Source organism: Manacus vitellinus, unplaced genomic scaffold (genome assembly GCF_001715985.3).
Source record: "Manacus vitellinus isolate BGI_N305 unplaced genomic scaffold, ASM171598v3 scaffold_12_pilon, whole genome shotgun sequence".
NCBI classification, from domain to species: Eukaryota; Metazoa; Chordata; class Aves; order Passeriformes; family Pipridae; genus Manacus; species Manacus vitellinus.
The window spans coordinates 6924588-6948858 of record NW_021938949.1 but is presented as its reverse complement, the minus strand read 5'-3'; the positions used below and the strand labels follow the sequence as shown (position 1 = coordinate 6948858).

Below are 24271 nucleotides of genomic sequence, written 5' to 3'. Positions count from 1 at the left end.
TACTTGCATAATGCCACTTGAGTAGTCTGTAGTCTTGGTGTGTAGACATTATATATGCATTTATTTCTTAATAGTGAATGTTGGGAATAGAGGAAGGCTTTAAGAAGTTTTATAATCTTTAATAGTATATTCTGTGTGTGTGTGTATGTGTGTATATATATACGTATATGTGCACACACAGAAGATTATTCTGTAATATAGATGTTTTATTGTTGTCTTCTTGTATTGTATTTCTTGGCAGACCTCTTGAGAGACTAAGTGTGACCTGGAAGAGAAATGGAATAAAGATAACCAGTGGCATTAGCAGCTTTGGGAGACGACTCACTATCACCAACCCAACCTCTGCTGATGTGGGGATGTACTTCTGTGAAGCAAAACTGAGAGAGAGCACAGAGGAACCAGCAAGAGCAAAAGCCTTCCTTTCTATACTGGGTAAATCTCAAGGCAGTGGTTTTTTTACTAAAACAGGCTCTGGGCTGAGGTATAATAGGAAATAAAATTGATATCTTAATATTTCATTGACCTTACATTTGAACCTTTCTTCAGAGAACAGAACAAAGGAGGTGAAAGAGGGTTATCTTCCAAATTAATTCAGCTGTTCTTCCCCACTAATATAAATTCATCAAATAGATTTTTTTGAACACTGATGTGATTCTGAATCCCCTGTGAAACCATACATTTAATGAGAATTTTGAGAAATACAGTAGTAAAATCCTTAATGGGCAGCTTCCATATCTTGGCTTTTAGATGCATTAAATCCTGATTAACTCCTGGCTTGCTTACATCTAGTTTTCATATGTCAAGTGCCTGTATTTCTGAAAGAAGGCTTTTAGGAGCACTTCTGTGCCTCGTGTGTTGCAAGTATCAGTCAGGGGCCAAGGATGTTCTTCACACACAGGCAGGCAGAGAGCCCTGGTGAGGTAAAAGGAGGGGGAAGGAAATACCATTAAAGCAGCTCCGTTTGCTGGACCTTTGACTCCAAGGGAAACTTTGCACTTAATACTTTTGAGGGGACATTGCTGTCCTTTCCTAGCCTGTTTCCACCATCACCTCTGTGTCCAAGTGTTGCTGTAGGAGGAAGGTTGGCATTTGGAATTGGTGCTTCCCAGCGTGTCGTATCCCGATATCCCACTGCAGATTCACACACTGCACACAGGGTGGAGTCTCCTGGGACTTTTAGACTAAAGGAGATGTTTTAGACGAGGGACATGGAGGTGTTTTAAGCCAGAGCTGATTGTGTAAAGTCAAGCTTTTGTGTAATAGTGCCAGTAATAACTGTGTGAGTGTCCTGGGGAGATCATTGCTCTGGCAGTGACACGAGTCTCAGCGTTGGGCAGGATTCATGCACATGCACTTCTGTAGCATTGCAGAGGGAATTCAGCCTGTGGTTCTCTGCACTCTTTGAGCCTTCTGAAAATGCAGTTTTAAAGACTGCTGTAGGGTCTGTATTCTACTAAAGCAGTTTGTAGTAGTTCCTGCTAAGTGAGACAGCTCTTCTCTCTGCAAAGCTCCTTTCCAGATTCACTTGTAGTGCTGTGTTATATTTATTACCTACTGGACAAAGTTTGATGCCAGTATTTTTTTTTTGTCCTCTGTTTCTTAGAATTATTACCTTCCCTTTAAGGAGCAGAGATGGATTTCACTTATTTATGGGTTTTGTTTAAACTCTTCCTTATTCATAAGATTTTATTGTACCTAGTTTACTTTTGCTGCTCTGCCATCACATCCAGTCTAATGTAATACTTAAAGCAGCCTCTTGGTTAATGGAAAAGATTCTTAAATACAGTTACAGTAAAACTGAAAAATAATCATTGGGGGATCATATTAAACTAGCAGTGCTTTAGTAGCTTACCTGCTCTCTTATTTTTAAATGTTTTATTTATTTCTTATCCAGTTTTAGGAGGCTGTCAGGGAATGAAGTTATGAAAAGGTCTGTAGATAAGAACAAGCAGATGAAAGAAAGCAGAAACAAATTGGTTACCAATTACTTTTATTTCCTTCTGATGGAACACGACACTTCACATGCAGGTGTTTACTCAATGTGTCAGCAAAGCCTGATAGATTTCTTTATTTATGAGTTTCTTGAGCTGCAGGATGGATCTCTAATTCTAAACAGGGAGCCAAATCAAAGGATTAGTAGTTAATGCATAACTTATATTCAGCTTTAGAATACTTGGATGGATCTGGCCGTCATTTAATTAGTCAGGGGACGGGTTCTAGAGGAAAGTGCAGACAGGATTCAAACTGGAGGATTTCTGCAGTGTATCTCTCATAGTCCATTGGGGTAGTACTTACAGAGAATCAAGTTTGCTTGTCCATTTGCATGCATAAAATATTTTTAGTGTGTAGGTGTAGATGGGGAGCTGATAATGAGCTGTATTTGGGAGAAAAACACACTGTGGACTTAATGAGGGGTCTTGACTAACAGAAAAAGGAAATTGTGTTAAAAACAAAGGTTTGTATTCAAAATGGGAGAAATCAAAGGCAGACCCTTAATAGTGTGGCAATGAGAGCTTTTGTGGATCAATAGAGAAAAATACTTTGCTATTAACAGGTAGAATAGGGGTAGGGATAAAAAGATGCATCAAAGATAGCACAAACACTGAGTTAATCAAAGCTTTTTTTGCAAATATGTCGGTCCTTGACTTTCCCAGCTAAGGGAAGTCACACAATTTGAGTGTGGCTCAGATGGTGACAAGAGCTTTATTAGAAGGCAGTGGAACTTAGTACAAAGGCACCTACTCAGTTTAAATTATTATTCGTGACCTACAGTATTATCTCTGAAGTTTTTCTGGCTATTTCTGAGAGTACATCTTGGTTTGTAAATTAGAATCACAATAATATTCAAAAAATCTGAATCTCTAATGTATTAGAGTAGTACTGTATAAGCAAGGAGAAAATCCTCGAGTCTTGTGCTGCTGCAGTTTTCTTCTGAATATGGCAAAGAGCTTTCTGACATCTTCATATTGTTCCAGAAAAGATAAACTGAGGTGGTTCCAAACCTTGATTTTATTAGCTGCAGTTGTTATAAATTTTTAAAGGGTATCATGTTCCTCGGTTGGCAGAGTAACAGTTTGGGAAAGATTTGTTGCAGATTAGATAAGAGCACATTTGTTTTATCACTAACAGTTTGAAGATTAAGTAATTTAAGGAGTCTTCTCATGAACAAACCAATTTGAAAACTGAGCTAATCTTAAATTCTTTTGCTCCACTTCTGCAAGTTTTGTTAGTGACAAACTGCAATAGTCATTTCTTAAGTGACTATTCTATAGGAAATTACAAATTTTAGGAGCTTAGAAAATGAGGAATGAAACTCTTCCACTACATGAAATCCAAACTGCTCTTTAAATTAGATGCAGTCAGAAAGTAAAATCTGAACAGATTGAAGAGAAAAACAATTAGAAAGAACAGCCTGGCATGATGAGGGGTTGTACAGAACTGAGGACTGGAGCCTTGTTGGCCTGTCCAAAAGAATAGGATTAAGTCAGAGTCAGAGTAGAGGACTTCCCTTCTTTCTGGAGCAGTTTTATTTCCAGAGAACTACATTCATAAACATATTATTCTCATCTTGGGAGAATTTTTACATCCCAGCTGAATAGAATTCTTTCTAATAGGATGGTAAGGGAGTGTTGTAGGTCTGTGTTTCTCTTAAAGACAACCCTGATCCTCATCAGGTGTGAAGGATTCAGCTTTGTGGGACCATGGGATATGGGAACACATCAGAAAAGTTATGATAGTAGTGTGAAAGACCCACCTGGTTGGGCTCTGAGATGGAATCTGTGGCTGTTTCTCCTTCACTGTTCTCCAGGAGTGTCCAGATGCAGAAGGGTCTGTGTACAGAACTGCCAGAACAAAAGTTATTTTCCTCTATAGCTGTGAGCCACCTCAATGCCTTGTGCTCGGACCTCTGGAGTCAACAGCTCTCATGACTCTGGCTTAGACACTTTGAAACACAACAGATGCTGTCTTGAAAGCAGTGGAAAGAATTTTTCCATGGTGATTGTGTTCATATATTGTGCTTAAGAGAAGACCTTGGTGACTTTGTTCATGTACTGTGTAAGAAAAGAATAAGTTTTCAGGGAAACTGTAATATGAAATGTCTTTGGACTTGCCTAATCACAGTTTGGGTTCAAAGGAAAGAAATATTGATGGGTTTTTTGATTTGTCAAGGTTCAGAGGTTCTGAGAGGGTCACAGACATGCTACCTTGGGCCCAGATGCACACAGGACCTATCCCACAGGGAAGCAGTGGGACTTCTGGGAAGCCCAGTTCTGTCTCTGATGTTCCTGAGACATTCCTCCTGCTTTCATTCCTGCAAACAGGACATGTGTTCCCTGTGCTGTTAGAAGGTTTCAGAACACACACACGCTGCAGCTCACAGTAGAGGTAGTAGCAAGAAACTAGACACATCTTTTCATCTCTCTCTGTTCTAACCTGATATTCATGCAAAGAAAAATCTTGCTTTAAGGAACCTACTCTGCATGCATCTGCAATGTGGCTTCTCTCCCAGCATGGCCAGTCTGATCTACTGTCTGGAGTTGAGGACTTTGTACCTACAAGGGGCTGTCAAGTTTCCAGTTCCTCTTTCTTTAGAAGATATTCACCAAATAAATTAGTTTATGGTAATGCTGGAGGAAGGCTTCCATGTTGAAGGCTCAATTTTCCTCTTAAATATGCAGCCCTGAATTTCTGAGCGATGCAGGAATTTCAGCTTTGGAGGAGCCCCTGGGGCTTCCTCTGTTCTTTCTGACTTTCATGTGTGTATCTAGGATTAGGTCACACATCTCCAATGCAGCTTGAAGGGTGTGTAATGGATGCTGACTGCTATCTTTTGAATGTTAAAGTCAGTGACCATGTAACTCTGTGCAGGGGAAGTTAGAACAGTATCAAGTTTTGCAGGCTCTCCAGGGCTTTGCCGAGAGATGTCTTTCCAGTGGTGTCTGGAGTGCAAAAAAACCACCCAAACCCTCAAAAATTATTAAAAGCATGCATTTATATTCAAATACTCTTTTCCCCCTTTGCTTGTACTTGACCTTTTAGTGAAGATCAGTCAGACACCAATACAATATATGAACAATACAGTATCTGTTTCTTGCAGTCTGCTCTGAGCTGTGACCCCTCTCATTGCCAGCACACGGTGATGCCACAGGGTGAACTCAGAGTGATGGGTCCTTTCTTATTCTAACTACTCTGATTCTATAATTTCCAAAAAATTACTGTCATTTCTAGAAATTGCCGTGTCTGGGGACTTGTGTCTGGCATGTTACATAGTTTGGAAGACGCTGTAATTTTGCCACACATATTAAATTTCAACACATGATTATTGCCTACAACAATAAATGTTCAAATTCATACTGTGTGTTTCAAACCAAGCCTTATAAATATGCAATAGAGTCGTATATACAGACAGCCAGAATGCCCCTTCGGAGTGCCATCTGACCCCTATAAATATTGCTGCATTTTTATGGCCACTTTCTGACAGTTATTCACCAGGTGCTGCATAACCCAAATTCAGATACTCTGAATTTTAGCCTTGCAGTTAGTTCTGGCCGTTCAGGCCCTCAGGCACGCACCTGGTGTGCAGATGATACATCTGACACCTCTGAAAAGTGAGGAGCTGATATTTTGGTTGTCCAGCACCTGTAAAAAGAACTGTTTCTTCCACAGCCTGAGTTCTGTTGAAGCCATAGGCCCTCACTGCAAAGGACCTTTGGAGCTCCCATGATGCTGGTCAAAGACAAGTGGATGTGGAAAAGCAGCACAGTTGCGTGGAAAACTCAAACTTCTTTACTTTGAGGGTGACAGAGCATTTGAAGGGACTGCCCAGAGAGGTTGTGAAGGGTCATTCTCTGGAGATATTAAAAACACACCTACACACTGCTCTGGATGGACCAGCTTTAGCAGGGGGATGGGTTTGGGTGATCTCCAGTGGTCACTTCCAACCCCAACTCTTCTGTGGTTCTGTGTGAAATCGCTGTTTCATTTCCCTCAAAACCCTAAGAGCATCCCTACAGCAGTACTGCTGGGATTCTCTCATTCTTTACATCACCAAGGCTAATTTTCCATGAATATTAGACTGGGATGCAACAGCACTGTTGTCCACATGGTATTCTTCCAGAATTCCACATAGATCTTCCAGAATTCCTTATGAATTAGACTCATCTTCCCACCCAGGCTTTTCTCTATCTTTAAGCAATGGAAGCAGTAAATTGTGGAGTGGCTTCTGGAAGGTTTTCTGTATTGGTGCTTGTCTTGCAAGAATAACATCTGACTCCTCTGTGGGTAGTTGTTGCACTTGGCAGTGCTTCCAGCTGCTGAATGGCTGTGAGAACAGAGTTCAGCAGGCCTTAGTTGGAGGGAAAAGGTGAGTCTGGGCTCAAAGACTGGAAACCAAATCTGTTGGCACCAAAAGTCCTCTGGGAGCTGTCTGGGGCCTTTAGATTGCATCTTTCTGCTGCTCCTGCTCTTTTTCTGTCTTGTCTGCTTCTGTTTCTCCCTGCTTCTTTCAAAGAAAAGCTGATGTGAATCTTCCTCTTGTAACATCACATCCCGTTTGCTAAGTGACAGTTGTCACTGACTTCAAGTTCCTTGTCACGTAATTCACTCTGTGATACTTGCTCACCTAAGCATCTCTCAATGGAAGAAGTTTCTTTGAGGGTGACATAACAGCCTGTATGGGATTTAAAGGAAGGAGCACAGGTTGCAGGTTAAGATTTTGGGAGGGACTCTGGGAAAGACAACTGTGTAAATATGCCAGGTATAACTGCAGAAACAGCAGCACATAAGCAGAGGTCATGGAACCACGAGCATCTTTGAGGTCACATTAAGTGCTTTGCAGCTGGACTGCAGGCCCATGGTGAAGATAAATCTGCAAATTTATCACTGGTGTGTGAATGTGTTGCTGATCTAGGAGAAAGTTTGTGAGAGCTGGTGGCTGAAGGTTACCAAGTTTAGAAATTGGCCCGCTAAGGTCAGAGTCCTTTGGAAAAGGGAGGGTGGAAAATGTGCAGTCAGGAGTTCCCTAAACAGAAGAAGATGAACTTCACTGATTCAAGAGACATCCACAGAAAAGCCTAAATTTTGAAGGGAATATCTGGATGTGGGGTTATGTGTCTGGATGCTCTCTTGGCCCAGTGCTGCTCTGGCCACCCTTTGCCTCCCCTCACGATCACATTCAGTAGCCATAAAATGAAAGATGCAAATTTTATTCTGAGAGATGGACATAGGGACACTCAGCTGTGTGACCACAGACAGGCACGTAGATAAGGACACCAGGCTAAAAGTTTGGAAAGGAAAAAGTTAACATCCTAAAAAATGAAGCACAAGGAAAACACCAGCCAAGGCCTGGAGGATGGCGTGAGAGGAAAGAGAGCACTCAGAGTGAAAATGTGGACTGAGATGAATTGCAGAGGACTCAGCAACTTAGCTGATCAAACATGTCAAAGTGTGTGCCATCAGTGAATTTCAATTAAATGTTCAGCTTTTCAATTTGTTGTTTAGATTAACGCATGAGATCATATGCAATAAATCACAGCTTATTATGTGTGTTTATTAATAGCTTTATATTTAGGCAGTGAGGATCAATAATGTTAACACATGTATATTATTAGAATATAATAAATCAGGTAGCTTGGTTTTATTGGTTTTGCTGGGTAAACAAGTATTCCAGGCTATTTTGCAACCTCCCCTCCTCCTCTGCACAGCATGTTGAAGACTAATATTGATTGACTTTCTTTGGAATGAATGCAGAATTGTAACATCCATTGGTGCTCAGATGAGACCCCAGTTCTGTACACTGAATCAAGTATTTTATTGCAGTCAGTGGGAAGAAGTGCTGGGAAAGGGGGGTTTCTGTTCTAATCCAGTGCCTATTGATATGTACCTGCTGGCATATCATCATGTCATCCCTGTGCAGTGAGAGCCACACTTGCTGTAGTGCAGGTGGTAGCAGGAGAAATAAGATTTTGCAGGATAAAAATTATGTGATTTTGATTTTATTTACTAAAATACTGATGTTTTATCAATAATACAACCACAAGTCCTTTTTACAGTCATGTTTGGTGAAGAGATTTGGGAGAAGGTCAGCTCAGATGACCTTGAATCTTGCAGTTTACTGCATTTTTTCAACCCTGCTTGATTTCCTTAAAATGAAAACACGAATAGCTTGTTCTCACAAGCTACTTATGTTGTTTTTTTCTGTGTTTTCTAAAACTTACCAGTGAGTTTGTTTATGCTACAATGGAACTCCATTTATAATCAAGTAAAATCCTTCTAAAAACAGTAGTCAGATGATAATTGCATTGAACAGACTATGACAGTTTTTAGTTACCATGATAATTACTGCAACCTTAGTGCCTCTGGGACTTTGACATGATGCTCTTCAATTTTATGCTGCATAGAAGAAAGAGTTACATGCCAGCACACTCAACAATTTCTGCAGTCTTGTCTTTGTTTAATTAAACGTCTAATATCTTTTCTTTAGCCCTAATGATAAAGCGGGAATTTTTATGATTATTACTATAACTTCAATTAAAGCATTAAATCTGTTTGCTTGCAAGAAATAAAACAGTTGAGAAGAATTTTTTTTTAATTATGCTGCGCTTGTCCTCTGATGTCAACTCTCTGACATGCTATGGCACTTTATTTGACACGCTTCATGCCTCTGTGAGGTGGAATTCAGTCTAGATGCTGAAGCAAACTATCCTATAAAATGCTCTGTTGTAAATATAAACCTTTATAAACCTCTTGGGAGGACCTTTCTGAGCAAAGAATTAACATGTTCCATGATTCAGTCCAATAAAATGAAAAGTAGCCCTTACTCTGAGTATTAATTTACAGTGCAAACCCCTAAATCTTACCTTACATTGACTTGACTCCTTGGAACTCATACTCAGCATAGCAAAAATTGTCAGCTTTTTTTATGATGCTTTTACTACCAAAAAAAAGCACCTCCAATACTCCAACAGAGACAAACTTGGTCAAACTAATCTGTTTGCAACACACTACATCAAATACACCACCCGTGGAGAGATTATATGATGAGTAGCTTTAAATCAGCACCTGTTTTTCATTTTGCTGGGGCTTTGCTTGTTGACTCCTGTTTGCTTTCCCCTTTCTAAAGAACCACCGTATTTTACGGCCGAGCCCGAGAACCTGATTTTGGCTGAAGTGGAGAAGGACGTGGACATCCTGTGCCAGGCCATGGGTGAGTCTGCAGAGTGTTCCAGCTTGGGTCAATGATTTGTGTATATCTGGTATGGAAGTAATCATCTCCTGTAAACCATCTTATGTAACTGTTTGACGTTTAGAGCTCTCTGTGTTATTGCTGATTATCACAGATCCCAAGTGCAGGGGAGAGGGTTGTCCTTTCCCCTTGGAAAGCTGGGCAGTCCTTGTTGTTTAGTTTAGACATGAGTAATGCCCACATGTTGATGTTTGTCTGTTGGCAGCACAAATCCTGCTCCTGTCTCTCTGGGAGCCTGTCTTTGCTTCATAGTTGTCACTGTATAAGAGACATCAGTGGCTTGAGCCAGAAAATAAGCATGGTCATGGAACCCATCATTTGCAATGCAAACAGTCATTATTTTCATCAATTCAAATGTTCTTTTTTCCTAAAACTTACAGGACTTCTATACTGAATGGAAATGTCAGTAACTGACATCTGAGTGTAGTTATGAAATCTGCAGGAGGACTATTACAGGCGGTTTTTAGTTGGCAGGTGTTTTAATAATATAAAAGACTTCAAATGTCTAGAATTCCACCTAAACCAAAATGTTTTTTTGGATTTAGTTCCAGAGAAATGCAATCACCACCTATTTAAGCCCTTTAGTAAGGTAGGAGACCCTGTGATTAGAGCAGGGTTGTCAAAGTCGCCACATTTCTTCATGAGTTTGGCAAGTGACTGAACGTGTTGTTATCTCACTTCCCCCAGTGTTGAGTTTAAGAAGCAATACATTCAAAAATGCCACGACATCCTTAAGGAAAAAGATCCTTGATTAAAAAGCACCCATATCTAACTAACAGCTTATTTGTATGGTGTCTTTCTCCAGCTCAAAGCCAATAAAGATATTTTTGCTGTGTGATTATATTATTGCCACTATGATTTCAGCATTTTCATGTGTTTTATGTAGGAAAGAGTCAGCACTGCTTTTCTAGAAGGAAGATTTGCCAACTGTGTGATAAGCAAATGTGTGTGTTAAGAGTGCTCTGGCTGATTTGGAATTTCAGAAACCTTTGATGAGGTCTCTTACAAAGAGCTCTTATAGAAATGAAGCTATCAGATTATAAGAGACAATGTCTTGTTGTTAATTAATAGCTTTTTAAACAAAATGCTGCAGGACCTGCTGTCAGTGGAGTTCTCCAGGAATCTCTACTGTTCAATGTAGTCATAAATGCCCTGGAAAAGAGAGTGAAGAGTAAGATGATGGTATTTGCTGATCATATAAAAGTATTCAACAATGTCAACATTAAAACTGACCACAAAGGAGTTGCCAAAGGTCCTGATGATTTGAACTGACTGGTCAATAAACTGGCAGATGAAATTATTGACAGAGATGAAATTTCCTATTATTGTGCAGAAAAGGTTTGTCTTCTGAAAACATCAATTCAGTGCCGAGCTGTGCTTCAGAATGTGAGGTACTGGGAAGAAAGGAATAGAGGAAAAAATAAGAGTGTGACACTGTATCCATGGGGCAACACCCCCATCTCAAATCCTTCACAGAGTTCTTGGAGAGAGGGATGGAGGAAAACTGAAGGGATACTCTAAAGTAGGAATGGTATAGTTAAAGCTCTACCATGGTTTTTGAATAATGAGAAATTAAATTGACTGGAACACTTTGTGAAAGAGATAACTGAAGGGTGGGTGACATATAGGAAGGTGAGTAGGAGAGGATGATTCTGTGTTGCTTAGTACAGGAAGTAGAGGAGACACCCAACTAAATTTTCGTGTGGGAGAGGTATGATGAAGGAAAGAGTTCTTTTTCAGAAAATATAAACTGTGGAGGTCATTGGTGCAGGCAGTAAATAGGACATAAAGAGAAATAAGAAATATTTAGAAAAAACAAACGAAATTTATGGAGGAAAAATCCAGTAAGGGCTTTTAAACACAGCTGTGTGCATGCAAGTGTGGCTGAGGAAATGACCAAAGCACAGATTGCTGGAGCCAGGAAAGTGGGAAAAGCATCCTATCCTTGGGCTGCCTGAGCATCCATGACTAGACAATTTCAGAGGAAGGAATTATGACAAGAAAGACATCTATTCTGGCCATGTGCCACCAATTTTACGTTTCACCATGTGTTATGACAAACATTATGGCTTTTTTTTTTTTTAATTGGAGAAGATTTTTCAAATAGTGGAACTAAATGTATCATTAGAGAAATTGAGTTTAAAAACATTCTGAGATTTATTTTCTTTTAAATGTTTCAATACTACACAACGGTTTGATGAATCTCTGGGCTGTCTCACTGTCAGTGAAAAAAACCTGTCTGCTGTCTCAAATGTTTTTCATGTATTACAAAAACAAACAACCCGGAACAATCAGGGAGAGATGAGGTTGACTTCAACTCTTCCTTCTACCCTAACTCTTGCTTTGGGCAGTTTAGTTCCCAAGGAGGTGGGAACTCTTATTAGACAAAATTATTTATTTCTGCTGCACTCTTCTGGTGCACATCTGATCTGCTGATGAACATGGTGCAGGAGCATGGAAACCTGTCTTCCTGTGGATTATTTTGCTGAGTATCTGTAACACTCTCTTATAAGGGGCAGGTATTAGAATTAAAAGTAGAGGAGTTTAGATCCATTATTACACAATTGCCAGCATTTAAAAGGAGGGTAAATGAAGGTTGCTGTCTCCTTGCTCCAACCTGGGAGCTGCAATAAAGCACTGGGGAACTGCAAAGCTGCCCTGTACCTTTGCTACAGACGGGAAGACAGATTGTATTTCCCCCAGCCCCGTCAGGTTCTGTGCACAAAGCCCATTTGCCAAGTCTTTGTGCACTATGAATGTGTGAGAGACAGATTAATTTCACACTATAAGCAGAGATTAACTGTAAATAAAATTGCAGTTTGCACCAACCAGCTTTCTACTCCCCCGTAATGGAGTTTCAGTGTATCAGGCCATGCAATAACCAGCCTCTGCTGTTTATCTTCCAGCAGTGGTTGATGTTCAGTGGGTTTCCTTTAAATGCTCTTTCTTATTTGCTTATAGAAAGTTTAGAGCTGCAGGCAGTGGTGGTGGTGTCTGGGGAGTGCAGTTAATTGGACTTTAGTTCAACCTGTTTAGAAAAGTAGATGGAAAGATGCTTTTGGAATTCCCCAGTAGCCCACTGGGATCTAGAAAAGGCTGTAAAAAATAAATAACAAAAATGACACAGTGAATATTTTGAGTCTTTCATCCAGGTTCTTAAGTTAAACGTGGCAAAGAGTCAAACAGCTGTTTCACAGATGGGAAAACTGAGCCTCGGGGTCCATAAGTTATTTGCCCAAGGTTACAGAGAAAGTGGCAAAGCCAGAACCAGCATCTCTGTTTCCTGCCTTCCCTTCTTCCCCATGGTACTAGATTAATTTGTCTGGGAAAGATGAATAGTGCTGCACACAGCTCAGAAATAAGGTTATTTTATTTATTATTTCTAGACCACTCTCTCATGTCTCAAACAGTAGAGTAGAGCTGATACTGCTTGCAAAGGTGTAGTGCAAGAGGTCTTTAAAGTGTTTTCTTCATCATTTTTTTCACTAGAAGTTGTTTAGAGAAGCAAAGAAGCAAAATTCCTTTGGGGGTTTGTGGAGAGGAAAGGCTGTGAGGTAGGAGAGGAAGAGGAGAAAAGGAGCTGGGTTTAACCATTTTTACAACCAAACAGGTAGCAAAATTATAAAAGAACATGTGTACAACTTGGAAGACAAATCTCTCTGGGAAGATCACTAAAGCCCAAATGAATGCTGCTGACAGGCATCAGAGTGCTTAGATAAGATCCTATTATTCAGACTCATAACTTTGAGTAGAGGAAGATATCCGTAACTGAAATGTAGAGAAATAGAGATGGTAATATTCAGTTTGTCAGCTGAGTTGGTGATAGGAAGGTGTATCTCACAGTGATTATAGGATTAGAAGGTTTGCCAATACTGTTAGTAGAATGGGATTTATGGAATGACACCAGTGTTAAAGGTTTGAGTGTACTGAATGCAGGATTTCATTATTTCCTCAGTGCCTATCAAGTCTGATGTGTGGGAAAATGGAGTTGCTATTATTTAAACTTGAAATCATTTCCAGGCTTCTCAGCATCAGGAGAACGATTCCATTTTGCATCATCTGTTTCTTCATTACTCAGTGATAATTTGTATTTGCCCAGGAGGATTTTCAGGAGATGAATAACACTCTCACCGAGATTTCTGAACGTTGAAATTTACGCTAATTCTGTATATGGGCTGTTGTATGAAATTTAAATTATGCCTATTGCAAGCTACTACACTCTGTCTATTCTCCATCAGACAATGCACTCTACATAGTGGGTTTCTTCCTGAGATGATTACCTGCAAGATTATGAGTACATTTTACTTTATCAGCAGAACAAAAGCATCACAGGTGATTGAAGTAAATGATACGTGTTTATAAAAGTAACAGCAGCAATTGGATGTTGTTTTTCAATCATTCTATGCATTGTTTGTACATCCTTTCCAGGAGTTAATACAGCTTTTGTCTGTATAAAGGGAATAAGTACATCGAGAGAAGATATGAATGGAAGTATAATACAGTAGTATTTAACTCTGGGAGTTTTAAAATTATAATGATGATTATATAGATCTTCTCATAGCACTTTAGCTCTCAGAACATCAAGTGACTGCCAGCATTGCAGTGAAATTCATTGTCTGCAGATGCTCAATTCATCAGTGACATCCCATCCTCCACGCTTCGGTGACACCCTGCTTTTCTCTTGCCCATGAATTTAAGTCCAACCTTATTGCAAGGGAATGTGGAGCTCTGAGATTTTAAGTGATATGTTTTCCAAAATAGCTACTGATTATAAAAATGCCACCTTTGGGGCTGAGCTTTCTTAAATCAGCCTGATACCCTTGTGTTCCTGTGATTATGAGCCAGCGTGTGCCCAGGTGGCCAAGAAGGCCAGTGGCATCCTGGGCTGTATCAGCAATAGTGGGACCAGCAGGGCAGTGATTGTCCGCCTGTACTTGGCACTGGTGAGGTCACACCTTGAGTTCTGTGCCCAGTTCTGGGGCCCTCAATTCAGGAAGGACATTGAGGGGCTGGAGCATGTTCAGAGAAGGGCAATGGAGCTGGGGAAGGGTCTGGAGCACCAGGAGCAGCTGAGGGAGCTGGGGGGGCTCAGCCTGGAGAAAAGGAGGCTCAGGAGGGACCTTCTCGCTCTCTGCAACTCCCTGACAGGAGAGTGGAACCAGGTGGGGGTCAGGCTCTTCTGGGGAACTTGTGATAGAACAAGAGGAAACAGGCTCAAGCTGAACCAGGGGAGGTTCAAGCTGGACATCAGGAAGAATTTCTTCATGGAAGGGGTTGTCAAGCATTGGAAGGGGCTGCCCGGGGAGTCCCCATCCCTGGAGGTGTTGAAGAAATGCCTGGATGTGGCACTCAGTGCCCTGGTTTAGTTGACCCAGTGGTGTTTGGTCAAAGATTGGACTCGATCTTGAAGGTCTTTTCCAACTTTAATGATTAGCTAATCACATAATAAAATACCTGCCTCACTTCAGATCCCTGCATTGGACCCTCAGCTCTTGATCCATTAGGGATTTCTGGGAGGTAAAGATGAAACATTGTCTGATATGAGGAGTGGGATGGGAACATTTGTGTAAGATTGTTCTAGGCCTCTGACATTTCCTAAGGAAAAGAGAATCCTACACTATTTGTATATACTGAGTTTACAGCCACTTCACCCCAGCTGATGGGGATACGATGCCACAAAAATATGTGTGAAATAACTGTCAGGGTTTGTGGAACATACACATGAAAGACAACAGGAATAAATGCAATTGTGTTATATCTGGGGTAGGATTTTTGTGTCTCTTTATGCCTGCATTTTTCAAATAACAGGTGAAGCTTGAGACTGAATAAAAATAGTCATAATTTAAAGCTATCTCACTGTTGGCAACATGTTGTATGTACATCAGCTCAAACTAAGCTCCTAAATTGGGACTCAAATACAGCCATGTGAACACTTCATTTTTCATTTGTAATTTGCCATTTCCTTTGTGTTTTGACATCTTAGCTACAGGAGCACAGAGGAATCTTATTTGGGATGGAACGGTCTTACAGACTTGCCACACTGCTGCTGTTTAAGTAGCATGATTCTGGCTTTCAACATGAAATTGCTCTAAATCTTATTTTGTGGTAGCATGAAATATGATTGGGTGAAGAAAGTAATTTGATAACATGTTTTCTCAACATTCCCCCTCCAGTGTTTGCTGGTTTTATTCCCTCGTGTTCTGCAGTGTGTTATTACCATTGATGATGTGAGATGCAGCCTCAATTTATCTCAAGCAGCTTGGAAAAGTATAAATAATTGGTGTAGAAAGATGGGAAAAGAGGGATATGACCATAACAGTGCTGAGTGTTTTGACTACCTAAAAAATGTTTTGCACAGACTAAGAGTGAAGTTATTATTTTATTTTTCTTTATAGGTGTTCCCATTCCCACCCTGGTGTGGTACAAGGACTCTGTTCCCCTCAGCAAGCTGGAAAACCCCCGTTACAAAGTGCTGCTGAGTGGTGGACTGAGGATCCACTCCCTGCGCCCTCAGGATGCTGGAATCTTCCAGTGCTTTGCCAGTAACAAAGCTGGGGAGATCCAGACATACACCTACCTGGATGTGACCAGTGAGTAAGGAGCTGTGATACGAGATCCATGAGCTGTCATTTGTGTAGGTGACTCTGCATCCACCAGATTCTCCACCACTCTGTGCCGCTTTAATTCAACCCACAGAAGCTTGATTTTCTATCCAGCGTAGCTGCCCCAGCTGTAGGGAACCCCAAAATGCCCCTGTGGCCTCAAAACCATCTGCTGAAGGTTGTGGGAAAACTCTCCATGATATTAGGGGCTTGAGGGGAACACTCCTATTTCACACAGCAAGGGATCTTAGTGAAAGGAAAAAAAAAAAAAAGAAAAAGGAAGTGAAGGAAGTGTTAATTCTGAAATAACTTCATCTTTTCTTTATACTTCAGTAATTATTTCTACTCTCATGTAATTCTGTTCTGAACTTCAGCTGCTGCTTCATGATTGTGCATGTTATTATTTTATTTGCCTTTGTCTACTACTGCATTTAGCAGAGGGAAAGAAAGAAAGCTCAAGTTAGATGTCTTTTTTTGGCCAAAAAGTCTGAATAAATGGTTTTGTTGATGAAGTGCACGCTTCTCTATGGGAGAATTACGAATCCTAGTAGTCTCTTTTAAAGGTGATTATTAACAGTCATTTTTGTAATATTAAACTTCTCTTCAGGAAACTGATTTTTAGCCCAAGAGCAGTTTGCACATACTGATCAGAATTCCTACTGGCCCCAGAAAATAGATCAGCCCCAGTTCAATATATATCTAGGAAACTAGAGGAAAAAAACTGTAATAAAATGTAACTGGGGGAAAATGTAAGAGAGAAAGAAACTTGGAAAGTGTCTTGGATAAGACTCAGGTTCTAAATTCTTTTGGCTGACATTTAAGTTTCAAAGTTAATGCCTTTCTCAAGTTGCTTTTCATCCTAAAGAATTCTATTATGAAGATGAAGGAAAATAGTTTTGTTTATCTAGATTTCTCAACCTCCCCCCAAACACTCATTTTGAGCTTTATCTTCCATCTTCTGTAACCCATCTGACTTGTACAGGTACAGGCACTGATAGATTTTTATTTTCCATGTAGGTAATAAACAGGATTAGACAATTCCTAGGAGATGAATAAGGAAAGGTTACAGTCACTGCTGAAAGGTTTTCATGTCTTATTGTCATGTCCTTCTCCATGATCAGCTCTATAAAAGTGGATGTAAAGTAGTCCGTGATAATAGGTAAAGGATCTTTCTGAGAGCTGATGCACTGAGTTTTTTGAACTTTTGATTCTAGACATTAAACCAGCATTTATCCAGCCTCCAGAGGATACCACAGTCACGGAGGGCATGACTGCAGTGCTGACCTGTGAAGTATCAGGGGCTCCAAGACCTGCCATCTCATGGAAGAAAGGTAACATTATTAACTTGTGGCAAAGCTGTAATCCACGTTTTTCTGTCCATTGCTATTACTGAGGTTCTGTAGATCCATTTAGTGCCTCTTTCTTCCTTCCTGTGGCACCATGAGCAGTGGGTTTGCTGTGGGGCTGCCGTGAACCGGTGGCCTGGGCAGGCTGGAACAGTTTGTTGGAAGAACTGGAATTGCAGAGCTTAATCCCTGAGCCTACGTGACACTAATCATGCTGCTTCTCCCTCCTGTGTTTCAGGGAAGCAGATCTTAGCCAGTGGCTCAGTTCAGATTCCTCGCTTCGTTCTTCTTGAATCTGGAGGGCTCCAGATAACACCCGTTTTCCTCCAGGATGCTGGCAATTATACTTGCTGTGCAGTCAACTCTGAAGGAGCTCTGAATGCTTTTGTGATGCTGACAGTGTGGAGTAAGGATAATGCTTTGTTTAAAGTCTAACTTTAATCAAGTATTAATCAGTTTTTGTTGTATGCTCAGGAAATTTTCATAAGTAATTATGCTTTTCTCGTTAATAGAGATACTTGTATGATTTAATGGGAATAATGTATCTATTTTAAGAATCCCATCACAAATACCCTTTTTGTTTGTAAAATTATGCATATAAATCTCTATTTTGTGAAAGGAGGTGTATTTAAATAGAGCTTCAATCACACAGTTTTACTCAGGTTTTGCTTTGGTGTCTTGCATTGGAAGTCAGACCTTTTAACTGTGTGGTGCATATTTAGCATTTGTTAATCCCCAAACTGCAAGCTGAATCAGCCACATTTTTCCTCTTGAACTTGGGAATACCTGAAAACATTACTAGTAGTAACTGTAATATACTTGTGTCATATGGCCATTTTTGTTTTGACAGTTATGGAGTTGACAATATGGATATCAGGATGCTGTAAACTGAATAATATCCAGGTGTATGGATCAAGTAAAGGAGATCCTTCCTATTTATTCTCAAAGCTATGATTCTTTTATGTACTAAGATAGTTCCTAGTCATTGTACTGCTTCAGAGGAGGGAAAGAAAAGTGAATATAACCTAATGTTTGTGTGGCAACAGCACCATCATAAAACCAGAAGTCATGCATAGGTACATCAGGAATAATGCTAAAAATTCCATGCTGTAAGAGTCAGCTTTTGATTTTGCTGATGATTCCTTCTTGTGCATGTATGAGGTGTCTCATGCTGATTATCTCTGCAGGGATTTGGGACTGATTAACATTATCCACATATCTTCCATACTCATCCTGGTTGTCTCCCTGCCTCAACTGATACTATCTGCTGCTGCTCCTGCGTGTTACACATAATAGAGATCTTCCACACTGGATCCCGTTGCTGTAGTTACAGCAATTATTGTGTTCTGGGGCTCCAGGAGGGGCCTGAATAAAGATGTTCTGAAATGTTTGAGTAAACAACATACCTTTATTATGTGAAAAATTTGTCTATTAGAAGCTCCTCCTCCTTTAACCTCTGTCCTGGATTTGATGAGATCGTAGGGTGCCACTTAAGTTTCTCATTCTTGGTCTTTTTCTAGTGCATTCTTCTCTGGGCAAGTTTTCTTTGGTTTTGTTTGTGTTTTCCCTGCTCCAAACAGTGTGACTCGTTTCCTGACTCTTTGCATGCTCAGATTCCTTCATAATACACCACAAACATGCTTGTTGCCATATGACTTTAGGGAGTTGCCCCCAGCCAAGTGAGAGTTCACACAGCTTTAGCTTCTTCTGCTCTCACCACCCTGGGCTCGTGCTCGTGCCCTCTGCTGCTCTGTCTCTCTGCACCCCACAGTGTGTCACCTCTCCTTGCCACAGTGACTTTAGAGGGAGGGGGAGCCTTCACAGCAGAGGCTTGAAGAGCTTGCTTTGAATGACAAAAGCTCGGTGGCCGCTCTCTGAGTGAATATCCAAGTCAAAATGCCGCAGTTTCACCTGAGCCGTGGCTTGTGCTGCTTTCAGATCGCACCTCCATCGTCCGCCCTCCCGAGGACAGCACCGTGATCAAAGGAACCACAGCCACCCTGCACTGCGAGGCCACTCACGATCCCAGAATTTCAATCAGGTTGGTGGTGTCACTCCCTGTTTGTGTGGTTTATCCCAGCTTAATTTTGTAATCTGTGTGAATAGCATTAGGTGAAAAGTTTCGGGACCCCAGATTTTCGCAGCAGACCCCTGATTACTGCATTATAAGGTTGTACACTGTATCATTAATCATATAAATCCCATCTTCCATTTCAGCCTTATGTATTATTTACAATGAGCTATGTTCCACTTCATGACTTCAATATAGCCTTCCATGATTTTACTGTCAAGGTTAATACACTATCAATAAAACCAACTTGTCAGAAGCCGATACTTAATGAGAGTAAAAGCCAAAGAGAAGGAATAGGATTTCAGAAGTGTTTACTCTGGGGTGCATAAAAGCCACACAAGAGATGCCCATGTTTTTGGAAACACATCAGTAACTTGGGCTTATATTCTGCTTTAACTGTATAAAGGAAAGCAAAATTTGTATGAACTTTAAAATTCATACTAGACCATTTAGAGGAAGCTCAGAATCTTAAAATCAATTTACCATGAACATTTATGTAGTCTGAAAGCAACTGCAAGGGAGAGGTTGGAGGGTGCTCAGAGGGTGAACTGCAGAAAGAACTTCAGAAAGAGAAATACAGGCATAAAAATTTTGTGTAGAGATAGGTAATTGTGAAACCATGGGTTATACACATCCCTGGGAAACGCTGGTGTGTGATGGGCTTATGAACTTGGACGTATTTGAATATTTCACCTTTTCCATGTAAAATATATATAATATTGTTTGTAAAATATAGAATATCTTGGTTGGAATTACTTTTCTCTTTCTGATCACTTGATCTGAAACTTAAATTTGTAAGAGGCACTGCTCTTGAAGTAACTGTAGGGACCTGTCCTCTTTAACACGTGATGACAGAAGCTGATACCTTATAGCAGAGTTCAGATAAATCTATTTTGACATTCTTATGAGTAATCAATAACTGAAACATTGTAATACTCAGGTATCTTTGGAAGAAGGACAGTGTTGTAATAAATCCATCCAGCAGTTCCAGGATCACAGTGGAGAAAGATGGAACCCTCCTCATCAGCCAGACGTGGTCAGGTGACATTGGAGATTATACCTGTGAGGTCATTTCTTCTGGAGGAAACGACTCCAGAATGGCTCGACTAGAAGTGATGTGAGTATTCCATCTTAGATAAACTCTACACTTGATTTCAGATGTATTTTTCTAGCATTTAATTCTGGGTACTCTGGACAGTTTGGACTTTTTTAGGGGAAATTAAGCCTGGTTCATTTCTAATTAAATTACCTCTAAATGTCCTGCCCTTTGCATGCTGCCATGCTGCTTGGGCTTCCACACAGCTGGAGCCTTGGAAGTTACTCCAACTGCATCTCTCTGAATCACTACATCTGCATTTCCAGCTGGTGTGAGTGAGCTCAGGGGGTAAAGATTGAGAGGTGGTGGTCCACCTGTAGATAGTACAAGTGGACAACCACAGGGGACTGTAGAGTGTGTAGGTGGCACAAAATGGATGGGGGAGAGTTGATACATTCAAGGGTAGGGCCACCATTGAGAAGGAATTAATTAGATTGAGAAATGGTCCCGGAAGAACCTTACAAAATTCAGCGTGGACAAATGCAATGTCTGCATCTGGGGAGGAATAACCTTTTGCAGGAACACAGTCTGGGCACTGATCCCCTGGTAGCAGTTCTGCTGGAAAGAACCTGGGGATCTTGGTAGGCAGCAGCTGAACATGATTCAGCTGTGGACCTGTGGGCACAGAGCAGGCTGTGAACATCCTGGGCTGTGCTTACACAGGCAGAGCAGATTGAGGGACATGAGTCCCTCTTCCTGTTTGACATTTATTAGTCTACGTCTGGAATACTGTCTCCAGTTTTGACTTAATAAACTGGTCTGATCTGATGGCTGACCCTGCTTTGAGCACAAGTTTGGACCAGAGACCTCCTGAGGTCCTTTCAAACCTGGATCCTTCTATCATCCCATGCTATAGGACTTTCCCATAAAACCCAGGTGCTGTGCTGTGATGCCAAGGTTTGAAAACAAGAAAATGTTTCCTTCTTTTTAGTGTTTTTTCTCTGTTAAACATTTATCAGAATAGCTGGTCCCTGGACAGGCATTGCTTACTCTTGCATTCTTTTGATACATCATTTTTCCGGGGAAAAAAAAAATATTTATGTATGACTCTTTATTTCTACGGATCTTTAAGAATAAAAACAAGGAGATGCTTAAAGTGCCGTTCAATTCTGGAAAAGGATTATAAAAATGTCATTACAGGGTTCCATATTTTCTATTTCTGTCATCCCACTGGGGTGAAGTGCACTTCCGTTTTATTTTTATCACTAAAAGCAACAGCTGTGGTTTTGGTACGTGTGTGGAGCAGATCAAATGAAAGAGAAGGTGATGTTTTATGTAGACATTTATTTATTTATTCATTTGCTTGAGTAGTGCCGCGTGCTTTAATTGAACTAAAATCGCGTCCGTTTCTGCTGGTCATGCCTGACGTCTCTGAGAAGACGGCAACTTGTGCAGTTGGCAGCGTAATGAGTTCACCCCTGAGATTTGCTATGCAGAGGGCTGTTTGATACAGCATTATTCTGACAGTGCCAAGGCTACATCAGATGCCCATTTTCAGAGAGCGGTCATACATTCTTTTTCTAATTAAGCGCTCCTCAGCTCTCCTCCCGGAGTGCGTTTCACTGCTGGTTTGCATCCAAGAGCACGAGACAATTCAAAATATATCGCTGCCACAGAACCACGCTCGCTCTTCTCTGAGGCGCGTTTTGAATGGAGAGCAGAAAATTACGGAGTAAAGACTGAAAAGAATGGTAAAACCTGGGTTTTGAAGCAAAGCCATAAATATGTGCTAAACACTTCAGCGGGGTGATGGTTTTTTAATCCTTGATAGCAAAAGATGCCCTGTGCAGCAAAGCAGATGTGTTTACTTGCAGTTCCCTCTTGACTGGTGAGGAGCCTTTTTATGGTCCATAAAATCTGGGCTAGAAGTTGGCTGGGAGAGGCACATCTTGTGTGCATTGCTGAGGCACCCCAGCTGTTCCAGTTGTTCTGGGTGGCTCTCCATGCACTGGGACTGGCTCTTAATCCTGTATCTCTGCTTCCTGTGATGTTCTGTTGCTGATCAGCCATTACCTGTTTTTCCTGGAGGAGTTAAAGAAATCTATCAGACCCACTCTTTTAGAGGACTTGAGTAACTGATAAGTCACTCAATAATACCTTGAATTGTGACATTTCATTTCAAAGCAGTGCTGCAGGTAGTGCAATACTGCCAAAGAATATTGCATTTCTTTGCTGCTTTCATCATTATCATTTGGCTCAGCAGCACAGATCTGTGAGAAGGAGAGATACATGATACAACAGGAGTGAAATGAAGAAGAAAATATGTGGAAAGAAAATGTCTGAAGTAAAGCCGAAATTGAATTCCAGCTTGTATACGAATGACAGATCTATAACATTCCCTATTCTCCCGGATAATTCTCTTGTGCAGAACATTAACAAACAGGGCATGTACATTCCCATCGATGAGCACTTACACTTCAGTGCCTTGAGTAGCACTAATGTCAGACAAATGTTCAAAGGAGGCCTCTCAACCAATTACAGGCTGGAGCAGTCACCAGTGGATAATATCATACCCTACCTTGCCTCGTCTGACAACTCCAATTGTCTCTCCACCTTTTTTCCCCCAGGAACGAACACGTTCCTCCTCTACCTCTGTGCACGTCAAGAGGAATTTCCAAAGGCACAAATAAGTTTGTTACTGATTTCTGTTCAAACTGATTCAATTCAAAACCATTGACCTTCAGGGCGACCTTCAGTTATTTAATCTCTGAGTGGACTGGTTTTCTAATCTGTGAAAAGAAGGAAAGAAAGCTTTCTTCTTTTGTCTTCCCTTGTTGAAAGACAGGCTTGGGGAGAAAGGCAGTGTTCCTGGCTGCAAGAACCTACACTGATAGCACAGCATATACACATTGGTGGTGCAACCAGGATGGATCATTTTTCTCAGCAGGAAAGAAGAAATAAAATATTTGAAAAGAAAAGCCAGAAAACTAATGAAGAACTTGCAAAAGTGCAGCCAAAGGTTACCTTGCTCATCAATTTTGCACTGATGGTACTTGGGCACAGAAACTAATTGCTAGTCAAGATACTCTATTCATTTGTCTTCCCTCTAAATGTGTTTATTCTTCATGTACATCACTTGATTTGATTTGCACGAGGTAAAACATTTGCGAGTGATGTTTCTCTTCTACAAGAGATAGATTTTAATTTTGTACTTACTTTTTTTTTTCTCCTACCAGAGTTTCTCAGCTGCATATACAGAAACATTTGCAGGTCTTTTGGTGGTGAGCTTCTGCCTCTCTTGCATCCCTCCAAGTCATAGGATTTGATCCTGAAAATAATTGCATGTTATGAAACATCCCAGCTTCATTTAAACTTACTTTTATAGTCCTGTAAATACCCCCTTGAAATACATATAGAGGAAAAAAGACTCGTTCCTAAAGCTGCATAAGCTGAGTTATCACAATGTATCACTCACCTGATGGGAAACTGTGCTGATTCCAGCTCAAAGTATCCTGAGGATTCTCAGTATATATAAAATATGCAGAATTACCACTATCTGTGCCTGATGATACCCACTGCTCAATATCAGCCCGTCTGCAGCCCATGCTAAAGAATCTCTTTGTTGTATGAATGTGACTGAAAAGTATGGTAATGCTGCATTGTTGGAAAATCAAAGCCCTCTACAAGCCTCTGTTATGTCACAACATATAGTAAAACCTTTTAGGCTCTTTTTCTATGCAAAAATATGGGAAGGACAATGTAATACAAAAATAGACAATTTATTCCTGGCAGCAAGTTCATCTTCTTTCAGTTCCCTTTCATCAGAGAAAGAACTATTATTGTTCTGTCTTCTTCAAAAGCAGGAGAGGGGAGCTAACCACTTATAATAAACCCCAGTGGGTTGCCAAGAATGCATAGTATTGCCTTTGTCAACCATCCATACATGAATTTTGATGCCCTTTTTACTAGAGT

At 40.6% G+C, this 24271-nt stretch overlaps 1 protein-coding gene across 1 annotated transcript in view; it reads left to right on the top strand.

Moving 5' to 3' along the window:
* Nucleotides 1–24271, top strand: part of SDK1 (sidekick cell adhesion molecule 1) — a 388490-nt gene that overhangs the window by 237264 nt on the left and 126955 nt on the right. The window contains exons 7-13 of the mRNA XM_018067288.2: nucleotides 242–432; nucleotides 9122–9205; nucleotides 15640–15834; nucleotides 17061–17177; nucleotides 17431–17598; nucleotides 19131–19233; nucleotides 20204–20380. Coding sequence (XP_017922777.1) covers nucleotides 242–432; nucleotides 9122–9205; nucleotides 15640–15834; nucleotides 17061–17177; nucleotides 17431–17598; nucleotides 19131–19233; nucleotides 20204–20380 — 1035 coding nt within the window. The remainder of the gene's footprint in view (nucleotides 1–241; nucleotides 433–9121; nucleotides 9206–15639; nucleotides 15835–17060; nucleotides 17178–17430; nucleotides 17599–19130; nucleotides 19234–20203; nucleotides 20381–24271) is intronic.